Source organism: Crotalus tigris, unplaced genomic scaffold, assembly GCF_016545835.1.
Source record: "Crotalus tigris isolate CLP2741 ecotype Arizona unplaced genomic scaffold, ASM1654583v1 scf7180000024310.2302065, whole genome shotgun sequence".
NCBI classification, from domain to species: domain Eukaryota; kingdom Metazoa; phylum Chordata; class Lepidosauria; order Squamata; family Viperidae; genus Crotalus; species Crotalus tigris.
In genome coordinates, this window is record NW_024100482.1 from 2,253,054 (window position 1) to 2,273,889 (window position 20,836).

A 20,836-nucleotide genomic window follows, 5' to 3' on the forward strand; every position below is an offset into this window, starting at 1 on the left:
CTATCATCAATCTATTAATTCCTACCTCCATAATTATCAGTACAATGGATGACATTAGCTCATACTTCTCTAGAAATCTTCTCCAAATCTTTGTACCCTATGCATGTATTCATCTAGCTCACTCTAAAAGATCAGACCACCTTCACTCAGATCTAATATATATTTCTCTTTTATTTATGCTAGTCATTTAATTTATTAATTCCTGCTGTTCTATCTCTTTTTACATTTCAAGCCATGGTCTTCTGTATGCCACTACAATCAACAGGAGGGTCCGTAGGTATTGCCTTCTTATGCCCACCCTCACTTTAATCAATTAGGTCTTCTATGTTATGTTTTTTTCATAAGATAGAGAAATATAGACTAAGTTATTAGCCTTAGTGATACCTTTGCCAACAGCATGGAAACAATATAGATCAGTTAAGGCATGTTTTGTCCAGTTTGCCAGAACTGCAATTAAAATCAAATTTTACTCTAAGAACACTGAATTTATTCTCTGCTAGCTACCAGTAGAAACAGGGCAAGATTTTTTTATCTGGTCCTCCTTTGCATAAGGAGTACTAAAGCATGAAATACTCTAAGATGCTTGAAAGCTTGCTGTATTGCTTTACCACCGTCTTCAATTATTCTGCTGGAATAATGCACAGAACATAGCTATGCTATATGAAGTAGCCGTTTGTGGCTACTTCACACTGTCACACAAAATAGACCAAGAGATTTGTCTGTTACATGCCTTCTCTCACTGAGCCTCCTTGAAAGATTTTGTTGCACAACTATTTGTTTATTTACAATCTTTATTCCATATTTTCATAACTGTCACCTCCTAATATTTTGTTACAGTAACAAAAGACTAACAAATGAACACACACATACACACAAATACACGACACACACACACTCCCCTTATATTTCTTCTTGTGTATTTGTATTCTACTCTAGAGAAATTAACTAAGAGATATCTTCCCATTTACAACTAATACTGAAATCATACAATATGGTGGGCTTTTTTGCTACTTTTGTAAGAAAAAATAGTAATGTTCAGCGAATTGTCATATGTGCCATTTACTAACCATTCACCTGAAGAATGTGGGTCTGATACAATTCTTCATAGCCATAGGCATGACACGTGTAATTGCCCATGTGAATAGTTGTTACCTTGGTTATGTAGAGAGAGTCATCTTCTCCAAAATCCTGTAAATAAACAAAAAAGAGGGTGGGGGAAGGAGAAACCTCTCATTTAGCAAATGTGTTTGAAATGCTGCAAGAAACTAAGCTAACACTGGTTGCTTTGACAATTGCTCTTCCCTCTGAATTGCATTTTTAATATGTTTAGATTCATTGGCGAAAAGAATAAGAGGCCACATGCAAATACCAAAATGAGAAAAAAATATCACAACTTAGTACCAGCTTCTGATTTCTAAAAAAAGCATACACACATAAAATTCAATATGCTGAGTCTATAATGAAAAAAAAAATGACAAATTACAAGGCAAACTACTCTGGGGGACAGCTTTAGTCTAGGAGACTGGAAATGAAAGCTCCATGCATTATCTATTAAATGAATACTTGAACTGGCCTTCAGTTATCTGAAAAAATACGTTTGTAAATGGATTTTTCCATCCCTTTCTCCCTCAAAATCAGTAATGAAACAGGGATAAGGAGGTTATTTCTCTTTTAAATAAAACCTTCTGATTTTTAATTACCTATATTATGGCTTATCTCATTTGGGGAGAAAAAAATCCTTCCTCCTTACATGGGTTGCTTATTGTATAATTTGGAATGATAATTCTGCTTGAGAAATTGAAATATTTGTAAGATTTCAAAATGCGGGTATGTTGGCCTTATCACATTGTTCCAAATGATGCTATACAAGCTCCTATATTGATGAATAAACACAGGCAGCAGCTGTTTTTCTATTTTCATTAGTATGCAGAATTGGCTGTGCTGAATTGCTTATACTTTTATATACCACCCACAACAATACATTTAAAAACCATACTTAATTAGCTTGAAGAATTATCTTCTGGTTTTAATTAGCTTAGGGGATGACATGTGCAAAATGTACCCTTTACATGCAGAGCTGTCATGCTGAAAAAGAAAATGTTTTTCAGACACAAAATAATAACACTGTTTTTACTTCTCAGTTCCAAGAAAGGAATTCAGGATTTCCAGAGCTGATACATAGAATTACAGGATGTTAGAGATGAAAAAGGTCTAAGTAGTCATTTAGTTCTACGTCCTTGGTCAAGGAGAGAATCCTGCAATTCATTATCTCTGACAAATGGTCAACTCTTTGTTTAAACATCTCCCTAAATCAAAGTCTGCCACCTTCCAAATCTGATATAGTCAGTTTATGGTGAAAAAAGTAAGGTTCTACATTTAGGCAAGAAAAAACAAATGCACAGGTATAGAATTGGTGATACCTTGGTCAATAGTAGCAACTGTGAGAGGGATCTTGGAGTCCTAGTGGACAATCACAGCTGCAGCTGCCAAAAAAGCCAACACAGGGCTAGGCTGCATTAACAGAGGGATAGAATCAAGATCACGTGAAGTATTAATACCACTTTACAATGCCTTGGTAAGGTCACACTTGGAATACTGCATCCAGTTTTGGTCACCACGATGTAAAAATATGTTGAGACTCTAGAAAGAGTACAATTATGAGCAACGAAGATGATTACGGGACTGGAGGCTAAAACAGATAAGGAACGGTTGCTGGAATTGGGTATATCTAGTCTAATGAAGAGAAGGACTTGGGGTGACATGATAGGAGTATTCCAATATCTCAGGGGCTGCCACATAGAAGAGGGAGTCAGGCTATTCTTCAAAGCACCTGAAGGCAGGACAAAAAGCAATGGATGGAAACTAACCAAAGAAAGAAGCAACCTAGAACTAAGAGACTGGACAGCCATTTGTCTGAAATGGTATAGGTGATTGACTAGATGACCTCCAAGGTATCTTACAACATCATCATCATCGTTGTCATCGTTGTCATCATCATCGTCGTCGCTGTTGTTAGTATTATTATCAATGAACTTATATAGCAATAGCACTAAGCCTTATATAATGTCCCATAGTGCTTTATAGCACTCTCTGGGCAGTTTACAATGTCAGCATTATTTTCATATTGCCCCCAACAATCTGGGTCCTCATTTTACTGGCCTAAGAAGGATGCATGACTGAATTAATCTTGAACCCCATCAAACTTCAGGCTGTGGGCAGAGTTTGCTGTAGTACTGCATTCTAAGCACTGTGTCATTAGGGTTCCCATATAAGTAATCTTTTCAATTTGTGAAGCTGTTTCCATTTTTATTTATTTATTGTGTATTTGTTGCACTTCTATGCCATTTGTAGCACCAAATTCCAGGTGGAGTAAAGCCTTTTGAAAAGGGGCTGTATTAGGCAACTTTCTGTATCATGCTTGTTCCCAACATCCCATAATTGCATTGCCAAATTGGGAAGGGTGTGCAATTTGAAATGGATCACATTAGTCTGGAAAGTTCATATGTGATTGGCTGATTTTCAGATATAGTCTGCCAAATAGTTTTCCCGCAATTATTCCCTATTTATTTACTTTATATTTATATTTACAACAATAATAATAATAATAGACCGAGGGACTAATTCTGGCTGCACAAGACCAAGCCTTAAGGACAAATGCATACAAAGTCAAAATTGAGAAGACAGCAACAGACAGTAAATGCCGCCTATGCAAAGAAGCTGAAGAAACAGTGGACCAGTGGTAAGCTGTTGCAAGAAGATTGCACAAACTGATTACAAGCAGCGGCATGACAAAGTAGCAACAATGGTGCATTGGAAGATCTGCAAAAAAAATATCATTTGCCTGTATGCAAAAACTGGTGAGATCATAAAATAGAGAAAGTCATAGAAAATGATAAAATTAAACTGCTTTGGGACTTCAGAATTCAAACAGACAAGCACCTGCAACATAACACCCCAGACTTAACAATTGTCGATAAGAAAGACAAAAAAGTCTGGATAGTGGACGTGGCAGTGCCTGGAGACAGCAGAATAGAAGAGAAAGAACTGGAGAAGATAACAAAATACAAAGACCTACAAATAGAAATAGAAAGACTGTGGCAAAAGCAAGCAAGGGTAGTACCAATAGTCATAGGCTCCTTGGGTGCAATCCCAAAACAACTGGAGCACCACTTGAACACCATTGGCATTGACAAATTCGCTATTAGTCAATTGCAAAAGGCGGCCTTATTAGGAACTGCTTCCATCCTGCGACGATATCTGTAATACCATCAAACATCCACATCTGCCTATCCCAGGTCCTGGGTAAGGACTCGATAGGTAGACAAAATGCCAAATCCAGTCTGAACATCTGGCTGACTGTGCGATGATCGATAATAATAATAATAATATCCAGTTTCTGGATTCCAGTCCTATTCTCTGGAAAAACAAAACATAGTATGCCCATAAAATAGTAGGCTTCCAGTTGCAATTCAAATTGCTGATTGACATCCTTAAAGATCTACATTTATGGGCCCAGGTTATTTGTGGGAACACCTCACCCTAATGGCTTCAATCTGTATCATCTGACCTGGCAGAGCTCTAGGTCATCTGGATGAGAAAATATCACCTTGCGGACCTTAGGAAATATGCCTAATTTGTCATGTTGCCTGTCCTATTGAACACACACACACGCACACACACACACACACACACACACACACACACACCACCCAAATATGGACAATCTCAGCCTTTCAGGAAGCCATAGAAACTTTGTATTTCCTCCAGGATTAGTTTGGGAGCTCTCATGGTGAAATATGAAGATATTTTATATTTCTAATGAGAGGACCTTGAACTGGGTTTTGTTTTGTTTTATGGGTGATATTTTTAATGGTATATTCACTGCCCAGATAAATAGGCAGCTTTCCAAATTTGATAAGCAAACTTATCAAACTTCTCCTAAATCTTCTGTTAAATCTTTCCCCTAATTCTTCAGATTAAATGTACACAAGTCCTTCAACTGTTCCAGAATCTCCCTCTCCACAATGTTAACATGGGTTGACATTTGGATCTGCCAGGTACTTTCTTGGACATTTATGCTAGTTAGTAAAATTTAAATGAACTAGTGAAATTTTTCATACAGTTACATCGGAGACATCGCTACCAAGTGACTGAGAAAATTGGATGCTGAAAATAAGTTTGTGAAACTCGATATGTTAAGTCATCATGATATGTAAAGTCTTCACGGTTCACCTGTTCTTAAAGCATGAGTAAAAAAATAGTAAGTATTTCAATTGTCATCTTAGATTCCAGAGTTGCTAAAAGCTATTGAATAATCTTATTTGATTATTTTTTTCAAAAAGGCATAGAAAATTCTTTCATATTCTTATCATATATACATAAAAAGCAAACCATAGAGAATCACAAAATTATTCTTACATACAATAGGCCCTAATATAGGTAGTCTTCAACTTATGACAATTGAGCCCAAAATTTCTGTTGCTAAGTGAGACAGTTGTTAAGTGAGTTTTGCTCTATTTTACAACCTTTATTGCCACAGTTGTTAAGTGAATCACTGCAGTTGTTAAATTAGTAACATGGTTGTTAAGTGAATCTGGTTTTCCCCATTGACTTTGTTGGTCAGAAGGTCTCCAAAAATGATCACATGACACCAGAACACTGCAATGGTCATAAGTAAATGCCAGTTGACAAGCATCCAAATTTTGATAATGTGACTGTGGTGATGTTGCATTGGTCAAGGGGTCTGAAAACCAGTCTTAAGTCACTTTTTTTAGTCCCATTGTAACTTGGGTCACTAAATGAAGTATTATAAGTCAAGAGCATACCTGCATATGTTTATCAATGGATAAATGGGACAAATATATATATATATATATATATGTGTGTGTACATATGTATGAGGACAATTTGGAAATAAACCTCTGTTTGGTTATCAATGACAGACACTTGCAGATACAGAATTTTTATTATACACATTAGAAAACTACAACATTACATTACTTTTTGACATAATCGCCATTCAAACTGAGGCACTTGTCATAACGTCTTACAAGATTTGAAATTCCTTAGTAGCAGTCACTTGGCACTAAAATCTGGGCTATGGGGGGGGTTGATCAAAAACATCCCAACGGAACTGCTTCAGAAGTTTTTGGGTGCATCTAGAGGTATGTGGGCGAGCTTTATCGTGAACCAACACCACACCAGAAGTGGTGCCATAGAAAATCCTGCCAAATGTGAAGACGCCAGAGGAGTACTGCTAGCAAAGTTCATGGAGCGTGATTCAACCATCAGTTCAGAAATCTACTGTAAAACATTATGAAAGCTCAGATGAGCCATCCATAACAAGTGTCGGGGCATGCTGACTTCCTGTGTGGTGTTGGTTCACGATAATGCTTGCCTGCACACTGCTTTTGGATTCTTTATGCCCATCTCTCTGTCACATGACTCTGGGCACTTATAACATGATAAAACAATATTATAACACATTAAAACATTAAATACAATATTCAAATGAATAAAATTCAGTCATTTGAAGAGCTCTATTTCCATTCAAATGAACATGTGAAAAGTTTCTCCTTTGACACAGGGGTAGATATGCAGAGGGTGAATCCAGTATTCACAGCCCTAGTCCACTTTACCATTGTGCATTTATTCAGATGTTAATATAGCTTAAACATTTGATGGCAGTTTGAGAGTGTTGTTTCACAGAAATGATCAAATATTAGGAGCGGGAGAGAATTATTCAGTGAACCCCAGAGGAACTTTGTTTTTTCCTATTTCTAGACCAGTATCTTAGCTTCCTTACTATATTGGTTTTGCAAGGACAAGTTTTTTATATAAGGGTATGAGTTCAATTCTACAACTCCTGAGATTGCATGTGGATTATTCTGGATTAAATATTATAGGTAGCAAATATTCTATATGCAGTTTTGTGGATAATCAGAATCAGTGTGGCTTCTTCACTAGTTTTGAACAAGATAAGAGATCAAAATGTATCCTAGCCCAGACAAATTGAGATGATTTTGAATCCTTATATGATTACACAATGCCATTACATATTATTGAATTCCAGTTCCGAAGTGTTGCATGTGTGCAATTGTCCTTTAAGATACATATCAACATCAAAGTTCTAGTTAAAGAATCCCAGGAAATGGGAACAAAATCAACAGATTTTTATCCATTCATAACCCTATGCAAAATCTGTCCTGTATAGCATTATGTACAGTAAAATTGCTTATGGCTTAGACAGAATCCTTATTTTTTTAGAAAATCATGCTCCTGTATTCCTTCAGTGACATATTCTTATAGTGTCAGATGGCAAATTGCTCCTTTCTTTGATTTGCTTCACTTTTTCTTCGCTGAAATAAAAGCTTGTATCCTCTGGCGAGTTGCTTTTACACTTTACAAATACCTTTGGAAAAAATATTGCTGAAATGATCCCAAAATGCTTTCAAGCTTTGTTAGTTTAAAAACTAGTGTTCCAGATTGATCTCGGCTAGCTTTTGTATTCTGTAATCCTTTAAACCTCTGCAATCCACAGACAATTTAAGAAACAAAACTATATCTGGCTGGCTGTCAGATATCTTTTCCATATCACATTTCCTTTCATGATTCCTTGCAGATATTTGTTTTTCAAAAGCAGTATTTTCTATTTGGGTCTCTCTCTCTCTCTCTCTCTCTCTCTCTCTCTCTCTCTCTCTTTTTTTTTTTTTTTTTTTTTTACAGTTCAGGATATTTACTTTAAGAATGGATCGGGTACCTGACTTTACCAATTGGTGGACCTTCAGCAGGTAAGGTTGATCAATGCTTCATTTAAATGCTTCTTATTGGTTTCTCCTCCCAAATTACACATAGCAATGTGGGTCTTCTTGGTGAGGTGCTATTTTATGCCATGACCTTAGCTGGTGCCAGTGGGGTCAACTTGTCTTGCTTTGAGAATAGTGGCTCCCTTGTATCTGCTTCACCTGTGCACAAACTACTTTTGCGGAGCAGAACAATTGGGACACCTTTGCAACTTAGAAATAGCAGGGTTCTTCTCCTAATCAGAGGCTTTGAAGAAGCCAGCTTTTCAGAAAAGTGTGGAATTATTTCTGCTCACTAGTGCAAAAAAAGAGAGTAACTCCCAATCTTCATGAGATCTGAAATGAGTTGGGGCTTTTTTATATTCAGTATTCTTTTGCGACTCGGTTGCTGCCATGGGATGGGATGAGCTTCTGTCATTTGCTTCAGCTCCTGCCAACCTAGCAGGTGAGAAAGCGGGTGAGTAGATAGATGGGTACCACTTTGATAGGCAGCTTAATGGGGACATGAAAGGAGGTCCCACTGGGTTTCCCCTGGACAATGGAGATCTCACTGGCTAATCCTTTCAACCCAGAAGTGCTTTGCTTGTCCCGATACAACTGTAATAGTAGTATTCTTTCATACAGGAGTTCAGGTTGGCAAGCACAGGTCTTTCCCCTCCTATTTTTTCTCTTTAGAAACATTCCTGCAAGATAGATTTGATTGAGAGATCAATAATTGCCCCCCCTGTCCAGCTGAGAATGGAGTAGAACCAAGGTCTATCTGTGCTCCCAGCCAAACCACCTGAACCACTACACTGATGATTTATTTTTAAAACTATACAAAATCTATTTTAGGTTGTGAGAATGGAAATAAATAACACTTGTAATACAAAACCTTGTTTAGATTTTGTATTACAGCTGTTCATTATTTCATTCTCACAAAAGCACAAGCTGTGGCAGTGACTTTCAGCGCAAGTGACACTGAGAAGATTGGAGGACAAATGTGGGTAAAAGAAAAAGATGGAATCAAATGTACAGGTGTAGAATAGGTGGCACCTGGCTTAATAGTGGTAACTGTGAGAAAGATCTTGAAGCCCTAGTGGACAATCACTTAAATATGAGACAGCAGTATTTGCAGCCACCCAAAAAGCCAACACAGTGCTGAAAAGAAGGACTAGGGGTGACATGATAGCAGTGTTCCAATATCGAAGGGGCTGTCACAAAGAAGAGGGAGTCAAGCTATTCTCCAAAGTACCTGAAAGCAGAACAAGAAGCAATGGAGAGAAGCAACCTAGAACTAAGGAGAATTTTCCTGACAGTTAGAACAATTAATCCGTGGAACAGCTTGCCTCCAGAATTTGTGGGTGCTCCAACACTGGAGGCTTTTAAGAAGATATGAACAGCCTCTTGTCTGAAGTATATAAGGTTTTCTGATTGAGCAGAGAGTTAGACTAGAATACCTCCAAAGTCCCTTCCAAATCTGTTATTCTGAATCTATAGAAGTTTGACGGAGTTGATGTGGGCCACAGATACATCATACTATTGTGTTTCTACATTATTCTGAATGCTGTTTTGTAACAACGCTGCTAATGGAGAATACTCCTATTAGAAGGGGGAAAGTGGACATTACTGACCTGAACAAATGAAAATTGAAGCTGTGGGTGCATTCATGATATATTTTCCCATTGCCCTTCCTTGGAATTATCATGGATGAGTCTGCATGAATCTTTTGTTTCATAGTATGGGTTATATCTCCTCCATAGAAGTAGAGATTTCATCTGAGTTATACCCCGCTGTCTTACCTTAATATTTTCCTTACTAAAATTGGCTTTTTTTTTTATTAAAAGTTTTATAAATTTTACAAAAAAGAAAAAAGAATACAAAACAAGAGACAACATATAGAAAAAAATAAAACTAAACAATACATATATAAAAGAAAAAAAAAAACCCCACCCCTCCCAAAACCCCCCCCTCCCTTCCCCCCCCTCCCTGAGCTTCCCAGAGCAGAATATAGGCTTAAAAAGTAAAAATAAAAATTAAATTAAGAACTTTATATTTATATATATAAAAAGATTATCTATAATATATATAAAAATAAAACTTATGAAAAAACTATAGAATATTTTTGTATACCCAATCTAAATTGTATAAATTTTATCCATTTATCCCAAACAGCAAGAAACTTCTCTTGCGTTTGTTGCTTTAAGAAAGCCGAGATCTTTGCCATTTCCGCCAGATAAGCTACTTTAAGAAACCATTCCTGCAATGTAGGCAAGGATTCCTTCTTCCAATATTGTCCTACTAACAGCCTAGCGGCTGTGATCAAATTTAACATCAATACAACCTCCTTTGTATCACAATCTGTAACAATACCTAACAAAAATAATTGCGGAGTAAATTTTACCCTCCTTCTAAGAATTCTCTGGATATTCCACCATACTTTGATCCAAAATGCTTTTATCTCTCTGCATGACCACCAAATAAAATTGGCTTTTAACATTGGATAAATGCATATTTAAAGGGTGACATGAACATTTTTGTCAGATTATAAATACATTTATGGTCAAACGTTTTTATTAGCAGTAATTACCAATAATTGCCAAGTTAATGGCTGAAATTTTAAGAGCATCAGAGCACATTTGATAGGAAACATGGCATGCAAAGGAAGAAGAATATGATCTAGTTTGCTGAGCTGAAAAATCTACGTCTCAGCCGGGCAGAATTTGTCTGAAATTCTTTTAGAAAATAATTAGCAAAACTTGAAGAAGGACCTTTGTACTCTAAAACAATTTTTTGTTCCAATTTCTAAACTGCATTTCCACCACTGCGTTGATCACTTATTAATCATTCTGTGATGTGACTAGAAATGGTATGCTGGATATTTTAAATCTAAACCATTTCAAATAAGAAATGCTCCGTTGAAGTTTAAAAAGAAGTTAAAGATGATACTGTTTTTTGCATTAAAATTTATTAGTGTAACAGACAAATATAAAAGTGTTGGTACATTGTTCCAAAAGGTAATACAAGATAAAAGATATACAAACTATAAAATTTCATAAAATCAATATAAAATAGAACTATTCACAATAAAATGAAGGCAACTGATTACTACCTTCCCATACTTTTTGCTTCTCCTTACAAAAGTATGGTACCAGATAAACTGAATTTTACTACTTGATATGAGATTTTTTTTTATCTGCCAGTAGACAGTTTAATTAAAAGTAATCTGGAACAATTATTTATTTCAATTTATAAGGCTGGCCCAACTGAAAAATGATTGGTGTATAATTAAAATCAGTACAATGCCTAAAAATAAGAAAACAATTCCAAAAAAACAACACGTAATGGAGGAAACTCGTATCATAAGCAAAAGATTTCAAGTGTGCACAGGACCAAGTTAACATGGAGTTTGGGGAAAACAGCAGGATTTTTGTCAGAATATCTAAAGGCTTATAAGGGGGGGGGCAGATGGTACAATAGAGAATGTGGATTTCCTAGGATTCATCAGATGATACTAACTAAACAATGGGACAAAACCTTCAGGTCAGGTAGAAATAATGGGAGACATGGCTTTTTTTTTAATTAGAAAGACAACCATAGTGCTACAAGTGTTCTTACAGAAGTGAACATACAGAATGATATAGACAGTGGTGGGATTCAACCGGTTCGCACCAGTTCGGCAGAACCAATGGCTAATTTTTTGTTGCCCAGGCCCAGAATGGACTTCTGAAAGCAGCATCCACACAGAGAACTGGTTTTTCACATATTTGAATCCCACCACTGCCTATACCAGACTGATTCTGTTCCAGTCAGATTTAATCCAACACATATAACAGTAAAATGGCATTTTAGTTGTGTTTGTTAAGATCTTTTGGCAGAAGCAGGAAGAAGATCATGTATCCATCCTTTTTATCAAGCATGGTATCCTGAAAGATTTGGGAGTGGGAGCATTGTGTTATACAGTTCTCCTTATTCCTAACCTACAAGGGAAACCATGAGCACAGAGAAAAGGTTAAGTGGAATTGCTTGAATACTGGACTACTTTATGATAGGAATGAAAGGGAACCAATGGGATGGGAAAGGAGAAATGGAAAGTTAGAGAAAGGAAGTCACTGAAAAGCACTCATACAAAAATGGGAATGAGGATGACGAACTGAAAAGAAATCTGTTGATGTTTACAAAGGGTGTCACATACTTTATCACAAAGAATGAGTTGTTATTGCAATGGAAGTAAGTATGTATCAAGCTACTGTATCTCCATTTCCTGAGATACAATCAGCTGTTCCAAAAGCTATAACTGGGACAACTAGTAAGGATCACTGTGTCCACTCTCACTATCGTTACCAATATGTTGCACAAACAAACATGAAACATGTTATTTAAAAATGCCTCTTTTTTTGGAAAGAACATATTGCCCTTTCTAGCACAGTGAGGCAGAGAATTGGATACAAGTCAAATTAGAGTCTTAAGTGAGTTTTATTAGAATATTAGAAATTGCCCTATTCTGCATTATGTGCAGAATTCATGCTCAGCTGGAGCTCAGCTAAAAACAAGGAGAAAACCTTGTGTTTATGTTAAATGGCAGTGAAGGAAGGAAGAGAATATTAGGTTAAATGACTAACTGGTTTGGGCTAATGTCAGACTGACCTTGTGATGAGGCCATAAAGTTTGCAAATCACAATTTCTTGGAAGGGAGAGAGATTTCAAAAAAGAGAATTTCAAATTTGCTGTCTGTTTCACCTCATTTGCAGCAGTTGGTTGATTATGTTTTGTGCAATTTCTTTTATGGAAAGCTCATAAACTTTTTTTTTTATGGAAAAGCCTGGCTTGGCAACTGTTTATTTTTATGGGAAAGAACAAAATTAATTTCTTGTACTTCCCACCCTATTCTCAACAATCAGTTCCACATAATAAAAAGGGCTCATTATTCCTTGGCCATCATGATAAATTTGCTAGAGAATTTGCCTTATGGTAGGATTCATCCCACTACAGCAAATTCCACTATATTCTGTGTAACAAAGACAATAAGCATTGGTACTAGTAGTTTAAAAAAAGAATCAGATTAAAAAGTGTGTAGATGGTCAGTTGATAAATATCTATAATCTTTTTAGCGTGATTATTTCCTACCAAAATACAGAGGATATTTATCTTGATTTTCAATGTGAGTAATTTTCTCTTTTTCTCCTATGGCAATTTTCTTTTTTGATATTTATACTCTATGCCAGGGGTGTCAAACTGCCGGCCTGTGGGCCAGTTTCATCATACCGGAGGTGTGCCCACCCCATTGCTGGCAACGGCGAAAAAGCTTTGATACGTTGCGCGATGTCATGTGACGTCGCAAGTTGGACATGTCTGCTCTATGCCTTTATGAGGCAAGCTAATTTTCAAATACTCCTTTTCATATTTGGTTGGTGTAAGCAAAGACCAAACTGTTGGCTCCACAGAGTGTCTAGTTTTGCTTTGTGCAGTGGTGACAATGCACACAGGCACTTTTGCTGATACTTCTTTCTGCTTATGTATGAAGAAGGCAGCTGGAGGCTAAACAGGACAGAAAAAGAAAACAATGCTTATTCCAGTGTTTCAGTAACTGGCTGAGTGGATAAAAAACCTTTGCACAGTAATTTTGTCTGGCACCTGTGAAATTATCAAATAGAATAAGACCACAGAAAAACTATCCTGCCACAGGATCCTTCTCCCTGGCTATGTAGGTTGAAGGTGGTCATACAAATTAGAAGAAAGTGGGAAAGAATCATACACTGATTAAAATAAACAAAAGCAATTCCTAGGAAAAGAATATATCTAAGGAAAATATTGTAGAGCACAGTTTGCCCATCACCAATTTCCAGGTGACTTGCCATCAGGAAAGCCAACTCCACAACCAGTGAATTCTACAATCCATTATGTAAGGTAGCAGTCAACAAGTAATAACTATCTTGAATTGGGCTACTAAAATCTGGGGCTCACTACCATTCCCAGTGTGCCAAATAACCTTCAAACCATTATTAAAGGCAGTCTTAACAACAAGACAGCCTGGAACCTATAAATTGGCTTTGTAAGTGGTTTTCAGGTCCATTGTACAGGATAGTGCTAACCTATTGATCTAAATACTTTGAAATCAGTATTAGAGATGCTAGAAATAGTAGCTAAGAATATTGAGAAAGCATGTACCATGAGAAAAGTAGTGAGGTGGTTCATAGTTCCACTTGCAGATTGAGAGTTTCCTTCTTGGGGAATTGTCCCAAAGAAGTCCCCAAACAATTAACAAGCTATTATTCAGCAAATCCAAAAGACAGCTTTTGGGCTTAGACTTATATACAGCTTTACAGTGCTCTCTAAGCGGTTTACAGAGTCAGCATATTACCCCCAACATTCTGGGTCCTCATTTTACTGACTTCAGAAGGATGGAAGCCTGAGTCAACCTTGAGCTGGTGAGACTCGAACTGCTGAACTACTGTCAGCCATCAGTCAGCATAATTAGCCTGCAGTACTGCAATCTAACCACTGCACCACCATGGCTCTTCAGTAAATGATGCAATCTTGCCTGGAACAAATTAACCACGCATATAATTTATTATGTCAGTCTGGGATTAGTTAATATGTTACATGAGTGTAAAGCCATCATGGTTGAATGTTATAATTTGACTCAGCACTCAGGCTGCTGCCAATCTACTAACTGTAATTTAGCCATCTGTGTTTCAAATCTGAGGGAGCCTGATATATAAACAAAATAAAATCCCTGGTTGGGTTGAATGCAAAGGTTTTTAGAATTTAGTACATTCCTAGAGTGAGCAACAAAGAACCAGGTAAATTCCCCATGTATCACTCACTATACAAACACATCTTGCTATGAGGATGTGGTATTTTCAGGTGGCCAGATCTCTCTGTAGGCCTTCCAAATCCCTTTCACTCAGAATATAACAGAGATCCCACCCATCAAGCTCATTTTTGTCAGCAAGTATAGCAGTCAATGGCTTCAAGCAAAGGTTAAGCCAAAGCATATTGGCACCCACTTTCATAAGCCTTCTTCTGGTCCAGCTATTTCTAAATTCATAGAGCAATTGCAGACAGCTGCAGGAAGGCTTTAGGGAAATGTTGGTGCAGAATATACAACTCATTTATAAGGCCAGTTTCAGTCATCCGTCACTAACATATTTTAATTCTGTTCAGTATAAGGTTCTGTTTGTAGATCTCCATATGTAATCATAGATCTGTGAGCCTCAAGTAAATTATTATGAAGTAATGGGATTGGGAGACAGGAGATAGAACCACACCTTAAATAGGAGTCTGACGAAAGAAATCTGAGTCCAAAGAAGAGATGGGGGTGGAAAAGGGATCTCAGAAGGGACCCTCCCTAGTTCTCTGGAAAGTAAAGGCAGAGGGAGGCAGACTAGCAGATTCAATTGCTGTAACCATACAATAAAAGCAGTGTTGGCCATGATTCTGATTTTCTGTCTGGACTGTCTCAAAAGATTGACATATGGAACTTGGCCTGAGGAAAGTTCATGTCCTGTTGGTAAGAAAATGCTGTAAATTGTGGGATGAAACACTATTTTGGGTTGGGCAATTACTGCTTCATCATCTCTCTGATACACTGGATATTCAGTGGTAAAAATTAGCAGAGTGAGCTCAGTGGCCAAGATAATAGGACTGTTAATGCAACTAACCTTTGAGAACTCTACGATGCATTCCCAGATCTACACAAGCCTTCTCTTCCATTTACTTAATGGATATAAAATCTCAATTCTAATAGATATTGATGACATGGCACTTATCTCTCACATCAAGATTGCCTTAGGGAGTATTGGACAGATTGGTTGATTATTGTGAAAAGAAAAGAAAACAAAATGTTTGGTTATGATTTATCCTAGCATCAAGCATAAGCAAACAGAGGAAAGTGTCCTTTTGGGTGGTCAATTGATGCCGAACAAACAGTAAAATGCATCTCTTGCAAATAACTATACATCTCTTTTATAAGACACTTGCATGTGGTACATATCTATCCACCATTTTAGTAACTGCCTAACATATACTGTACTCTTTCCTTCAACAGGGGAGCTTAGTTCTTGAAGCAGAGAAAATATTAGATATCATTTTCTTCAATGGAATGCCAATAGAGATGCCCTTGTGATACAGTCACATTTTCTTTCTGTTTTAAGAAACAAAAAAGTCTCTCCCAGTATCTGGTTTAGATTACTTTAAGGAAGGCTTTTACATAGGTGTCTTTCAGGCTAGGCCTTTAGCAGATCACTAGGGAGATTCTGTAAAGCCCCAATGGAACCAAAGCTTTGTTCTTCTACAGCAGCCAAGTGGAGGTCATCATCCACCAATTTTCTATTGTCCTATGAGACAGATATATGTAAGAGATGAGATATAGAATGATTGAAATTTATTTCTGAATTGTGAATACAATTCTTTCTTAGCAATCTAGGTGCTAGTTTTGCTATACTATCTTTTAAAGTCTCCAGCCTGATATAGGGTAATTCGCCATTTAAACCGAAGGCGACAGTGCTATCCAAAATGGGGAAAATGTAAATAGGAAGGGAGGGAAGACAACATAGGCCCCAGGAGCAGGCAAGGCCAACCAAGTGGTAAACTTTTGAAATAAAAACTGAAGTTGAAACATTAAAAATAAACTGGAAAAGTCTATTCAAAGGAGCTGAATGCCCTTCATGAGATTCATTTATCCCTTGAAGTTTCTACTATTTCTTCTCTCCAGTGATCTTATCCCATCTCCTGAGAGATGCAAGACTTAAGATACAATAGCTTATTTAACAACATGCAGCTTATGATTTCAATTATCAAGAGAGCCATCATTTTTTACTAGGGCTCCTTCATTATAGAGTAGGAAATGTTGAAAATGCAGAATGAATTTATGAATAAACACATATGAAACTGAGATGGACCTGAAATAATTTGATCCATCCTTCTTTAGCTGTTAGACATTTCCGTAGTAAACTATACATGTTTAAAAGGTATTTTAAAATTTCCTTTCAGGAAAATGAGAAACACATTAAATTACAAGAGCTTTCCATTATTTATTTTTAAAATCATTTTTGTTTCTCATGCATTCTCATGCACACTATTATATTCACAAGAATGAACAGTATGAATAACCATTGCATTAAACACTGTAAGGTTGGAGAAAATGTGAGTTGTAAGTGTAATAAAATGTATATATGATTAAAAGTGTTTTCTTTTAAAATGCATCCCAAGTAGCTATGGTTTCATTAGTATTAAATATTATTTTGTTAATTAGGCAACCTTGAATATTAGGGACAAGGATAAAATGAATTAATTATATGAATCATTCAGATGGTACTTTCAGAAGAGTTATGTGATGAAAATATTCAGGTCTTGGTAGATAACAGAAATTACTATGCAGCTTATAAGTCTCTCATTAAGTAGAGAAAAATGATTAATTTTAATTGCCAGTCAAAATAGAGCAGAAAAGCAGCAGGCCACCAAAAAATAATTAATCTCCTAATTTTAATTTTTGTTCACATTTAGAATTGGTGTTTCATTGCCAAATATCATAGTTATCAATATTTATTTTGATGCATGTCACATACCTGTCTATCTCTGTTCAGGACAGACATGGATGTGGGGCCCAACAATACTAGATTTTTTCTGCCACAACCTTTTTCTTATTTTGATATTATTTGACAGCTGCCTGTTAAATTCTGATAGAACATTATTTCAATTGAAACACAATGTATGTGTCTTGGTTCCAACAAACAGAGACAAATAAAGCAGAACTCCGAAGCTTGCACATTTCTCAAAGAACAAGTTTATTAGTTACAAAGTATCGGCACATCAAAAGTGAAACCAAGTCTACTATTTAAAAAAAAAGTGAAACCAAGTCTGGAAACACACTTAACAATTCCCCAATACAAAAGTATAGAACTATGCAAGCAACTACGTTCCCCAATACATCTTCTCGGCAGGCTTTTTATGCAATGCCCAGCCTTCAGTCTCAGGAGTAGCTGATGTCCTTGGTTCCCACAGGACAAAAGATTAGTTTGACTAGAGAAACACCTGGGCAACCCCCCCCCCCATTCTATGTGGCAACCGAAAATGAGTAGGAAAAATGGCTGCAGCCATGCTCATTTGTAGAGTTGACAGTATGCTTGTTTAAAAAATGTCCAAAAATGTCTCTAAACTTGTATGTGATTAAATCATGCTAGAAGCAAGGACATTTTCTTGCAGTTAAAAGGTACAATTAATCTCCTGTTATGCTTCCAATTAACTAAATTGCTAGCCTTATTGTGCAAAGTAGAAAAATGCAATTGAGTTGCTGCTTGAGGCATCCTAAAAGGGTGGGAATAGAAACAATGTAATTAACTGACTTCAACTGTATTAAGAAGCATAGTTTCCTCTTATGCCTTTAAATATATCATTGAGTAATGCAGAATTGGGCTTTAGCAGAAGAGAAATAAAGCACTATTTCCAACTGCTGGATTGTCCAACGTGACTTTTAGTCCAATTTAGAAGAGTTAACAGAGGTCAATGGAAGGAACTTACTGGTCTACAGCAGCCTGTTAAAAGTCCTCTCTTTACAAATCAGTAAAGCAGATGTATCCTACCGCTGATGTCATCAAGAAATGAATACTAGAACAATTTGATCTAGTAAACAGCAGGAAGAAATGGCTGAATCTGGATCAAAATTGAGCAAAGTTTTAAATCTGATTGTCACCATATTAAATCTGAATCAGGACTGGATCTCCCACACCTTCCTAAAGCACAGCCTGAAAGCAGGGCCCATTTGCATATTCTAAGCAAGGAGAAAATGAAGGAAAGAGTCACTTGTTCACAAAATGACTTCTCTGGAGGGTATATAATACTCATCAGTGGAACAAACTGATGAGAATAAAGAACAACTAATTTATCAAAAAATTTGAATGCTCATCCAAAAAAGTATTTAAGATCTAATGCACACACACAAATTCACACACACACACTCATGCACACTCATACTCTGTCCCCCACACATACCATACACACACTATTTGAACATGTATTTTCCTTATCCAAAAGAACAGCTATTTTAAACAACGTAAAACATCTGTTTTATGGAAGATAAGCTGCATTTAACTGAATCAACTGTGTTTTTGTTCTTCTTACTTTATCAAAAACTTATTGTCCAAACAGAATACCAACTGGGAGCATTTCACAAGATAATCTTACCTATCCCAATGATACATACTTGTTTTCTATTCCTATCCAGGCTTTTATAGTTATTTATTTTCATTACAAAGGCTGGTCTGATTTTTTTACCCCCTGGTTTGATGAGTTTGAGTCTGATAAATTTAAAGCTTTTCCCAGCATGTCTCTGTTAAGATCCAACCACATCTTTTTTCCCATCCTCTTCCCGATACAGCATTTTCAGTGTTGGGAAAATTAGGGAACAAAGGTTTTTGCAGTATTTGTCTTTTCAAAACTGGAACTCTCTTTCTAGTTTCTGGTTTATCCTATGCTTAGAGTTTTTTTTAGTATATATAAGGTAGCAAAAAATTCTGAGGAAATCTTCTTTCATCCTATAACCATGATTATACATAAGCACGATATATACTGTATTTTTACACAGTATGCCACTAAAGTTGAAAATATAAAAACTGCCACATTTAAAACTGATTGAAAAATCAAAATTTCCCACAAAAACTAATTTTTACTATTGAGAATGTATTTTCCCTGAGGGAGAATATACAGTTTATATTCAAATAATGTGTGAATCCTGGGAGAATGTAAATTCATACTTTAATTTCTCCAATGTAGTCATGATTATGACAGAAGACTTAAGACTTACATTGATATCTTCCAAATCCAAGAAGTTCAACATAATCCCATTGCGTTTCCAGATGATTGGAGGCCTCAGAGGTCCGTGTATAGCACAAGTCAATACAGTGCTTAGTCCAACAGTTACTGTGGTAATGCTGACTTTCTGCTCTTCGGGGAGTATGAGTTGAACCACCTCTGTGAAAATAATTACAAAAGGCAATTTATTCTTTTTACTATCTACTAAATAAAAATGATTAAGGAGTTTCAGTAATAGCTAAAATGTCGGTTGCCCCAAATATAAACCCAAATACTCCCTGCCCATCAGATAATCCTCAAGGTTGTTAGACATAAGATAATATCAGTCTTATTAGCCTACAGAAATTAAATTCATATTAAAATGATTAGCATATACCTTTCTTTTGCAATGCTGACAGGCACACCTGTTTGAACTAATTGTTTCTCAGGTTAAGAATGTGAAAACCCTATCTATCTATCTATCTATCTATCTATCTATCTATCTATCTATCTATCTATCTATCTATCTATCTATCATCATCTGTATGTCTGATTGGTAGGACTACCCAACTAAAACAGTATGATTTTAGGCACCATGCATCAAACATTTGCAATAAAGCAAAGAAATCCCACCTAATATTTAAAACATACCCAATATGTAAAATATAAAATGGAACAAAACACAATCATAAAATCATCCAAAGGTGCTTTTCTTCAGCTGGATCAAACCCTTGGGGGAAAAGTCATATATAACATATATGATCTGGATTAAATAAGTAAGTAAGTAAGTAAGTAAGTAAGTAAGTAAGTAAGTAAATAATAACCAGGAAAATGTTGTATATTGTACACTCAAATGTACATTGAGAATTCTAGATCCCATATTATATTCCAGAAATTTGGTTCAATTATCCATGGATAGACTTATTTGCAAGAATATGACAATATTTTTAATGTACCGTATTTTCCAGTTATACTTGCAGATGAATTTATCCATAGATAAACAGTTCTTCAAATTTTTAACCAAAATACCATGAAAAAAAGCGGGTTGGCTTTTCTGCAGGTTGCATATCTCTCAAGGTATTTTGATTAAAATGTTGGCTTCTCCGTGGACTGGTTATCCATATGTGTATATGATAGCTTTATTAAGATAGACAGTGCAATGCCTACTGAGTAAACAGTCATCCATGACCTCTTACATCAGAAAATGATATTTTTCATCATGATTCTTTTCTAATTCCATTCCATTCTATTCTAATTACATGGTA

The 20,836-nt window shown here is 36.2% G+C and overlaps 1 protein-coding gene across 1 annotated transcript in view; it reads right to left on the reverse strand.

Annotated features, from left to right (window-relative positions):
* LOC120299781 (follistatin-related protein 4-like) overlaps window positions 1–19,796 on the reverse strand; it is a gene marked incomplete at its 5' end in the record, with an annotated part of 63,432 nt that extends 43,636 nt beyond the window's left edge. Inside the window, 2 exons of the mRNA XM_039324946.1 lie at window positions 1,068–1,188; window positions 19,585–19,796. Coding sequence (XP_039180880.1) covers window positions 1,068–1,188; window positions 19,585–19,796 — 333 coding nt within the window. The remainder of the gene's footprint in view (window positions 1–1,067; window positions 1,189–19,584) is intronic.
* Between the last annotated feature and the right edge of the window lie 1,040 nt (window positions 19,797–20,836).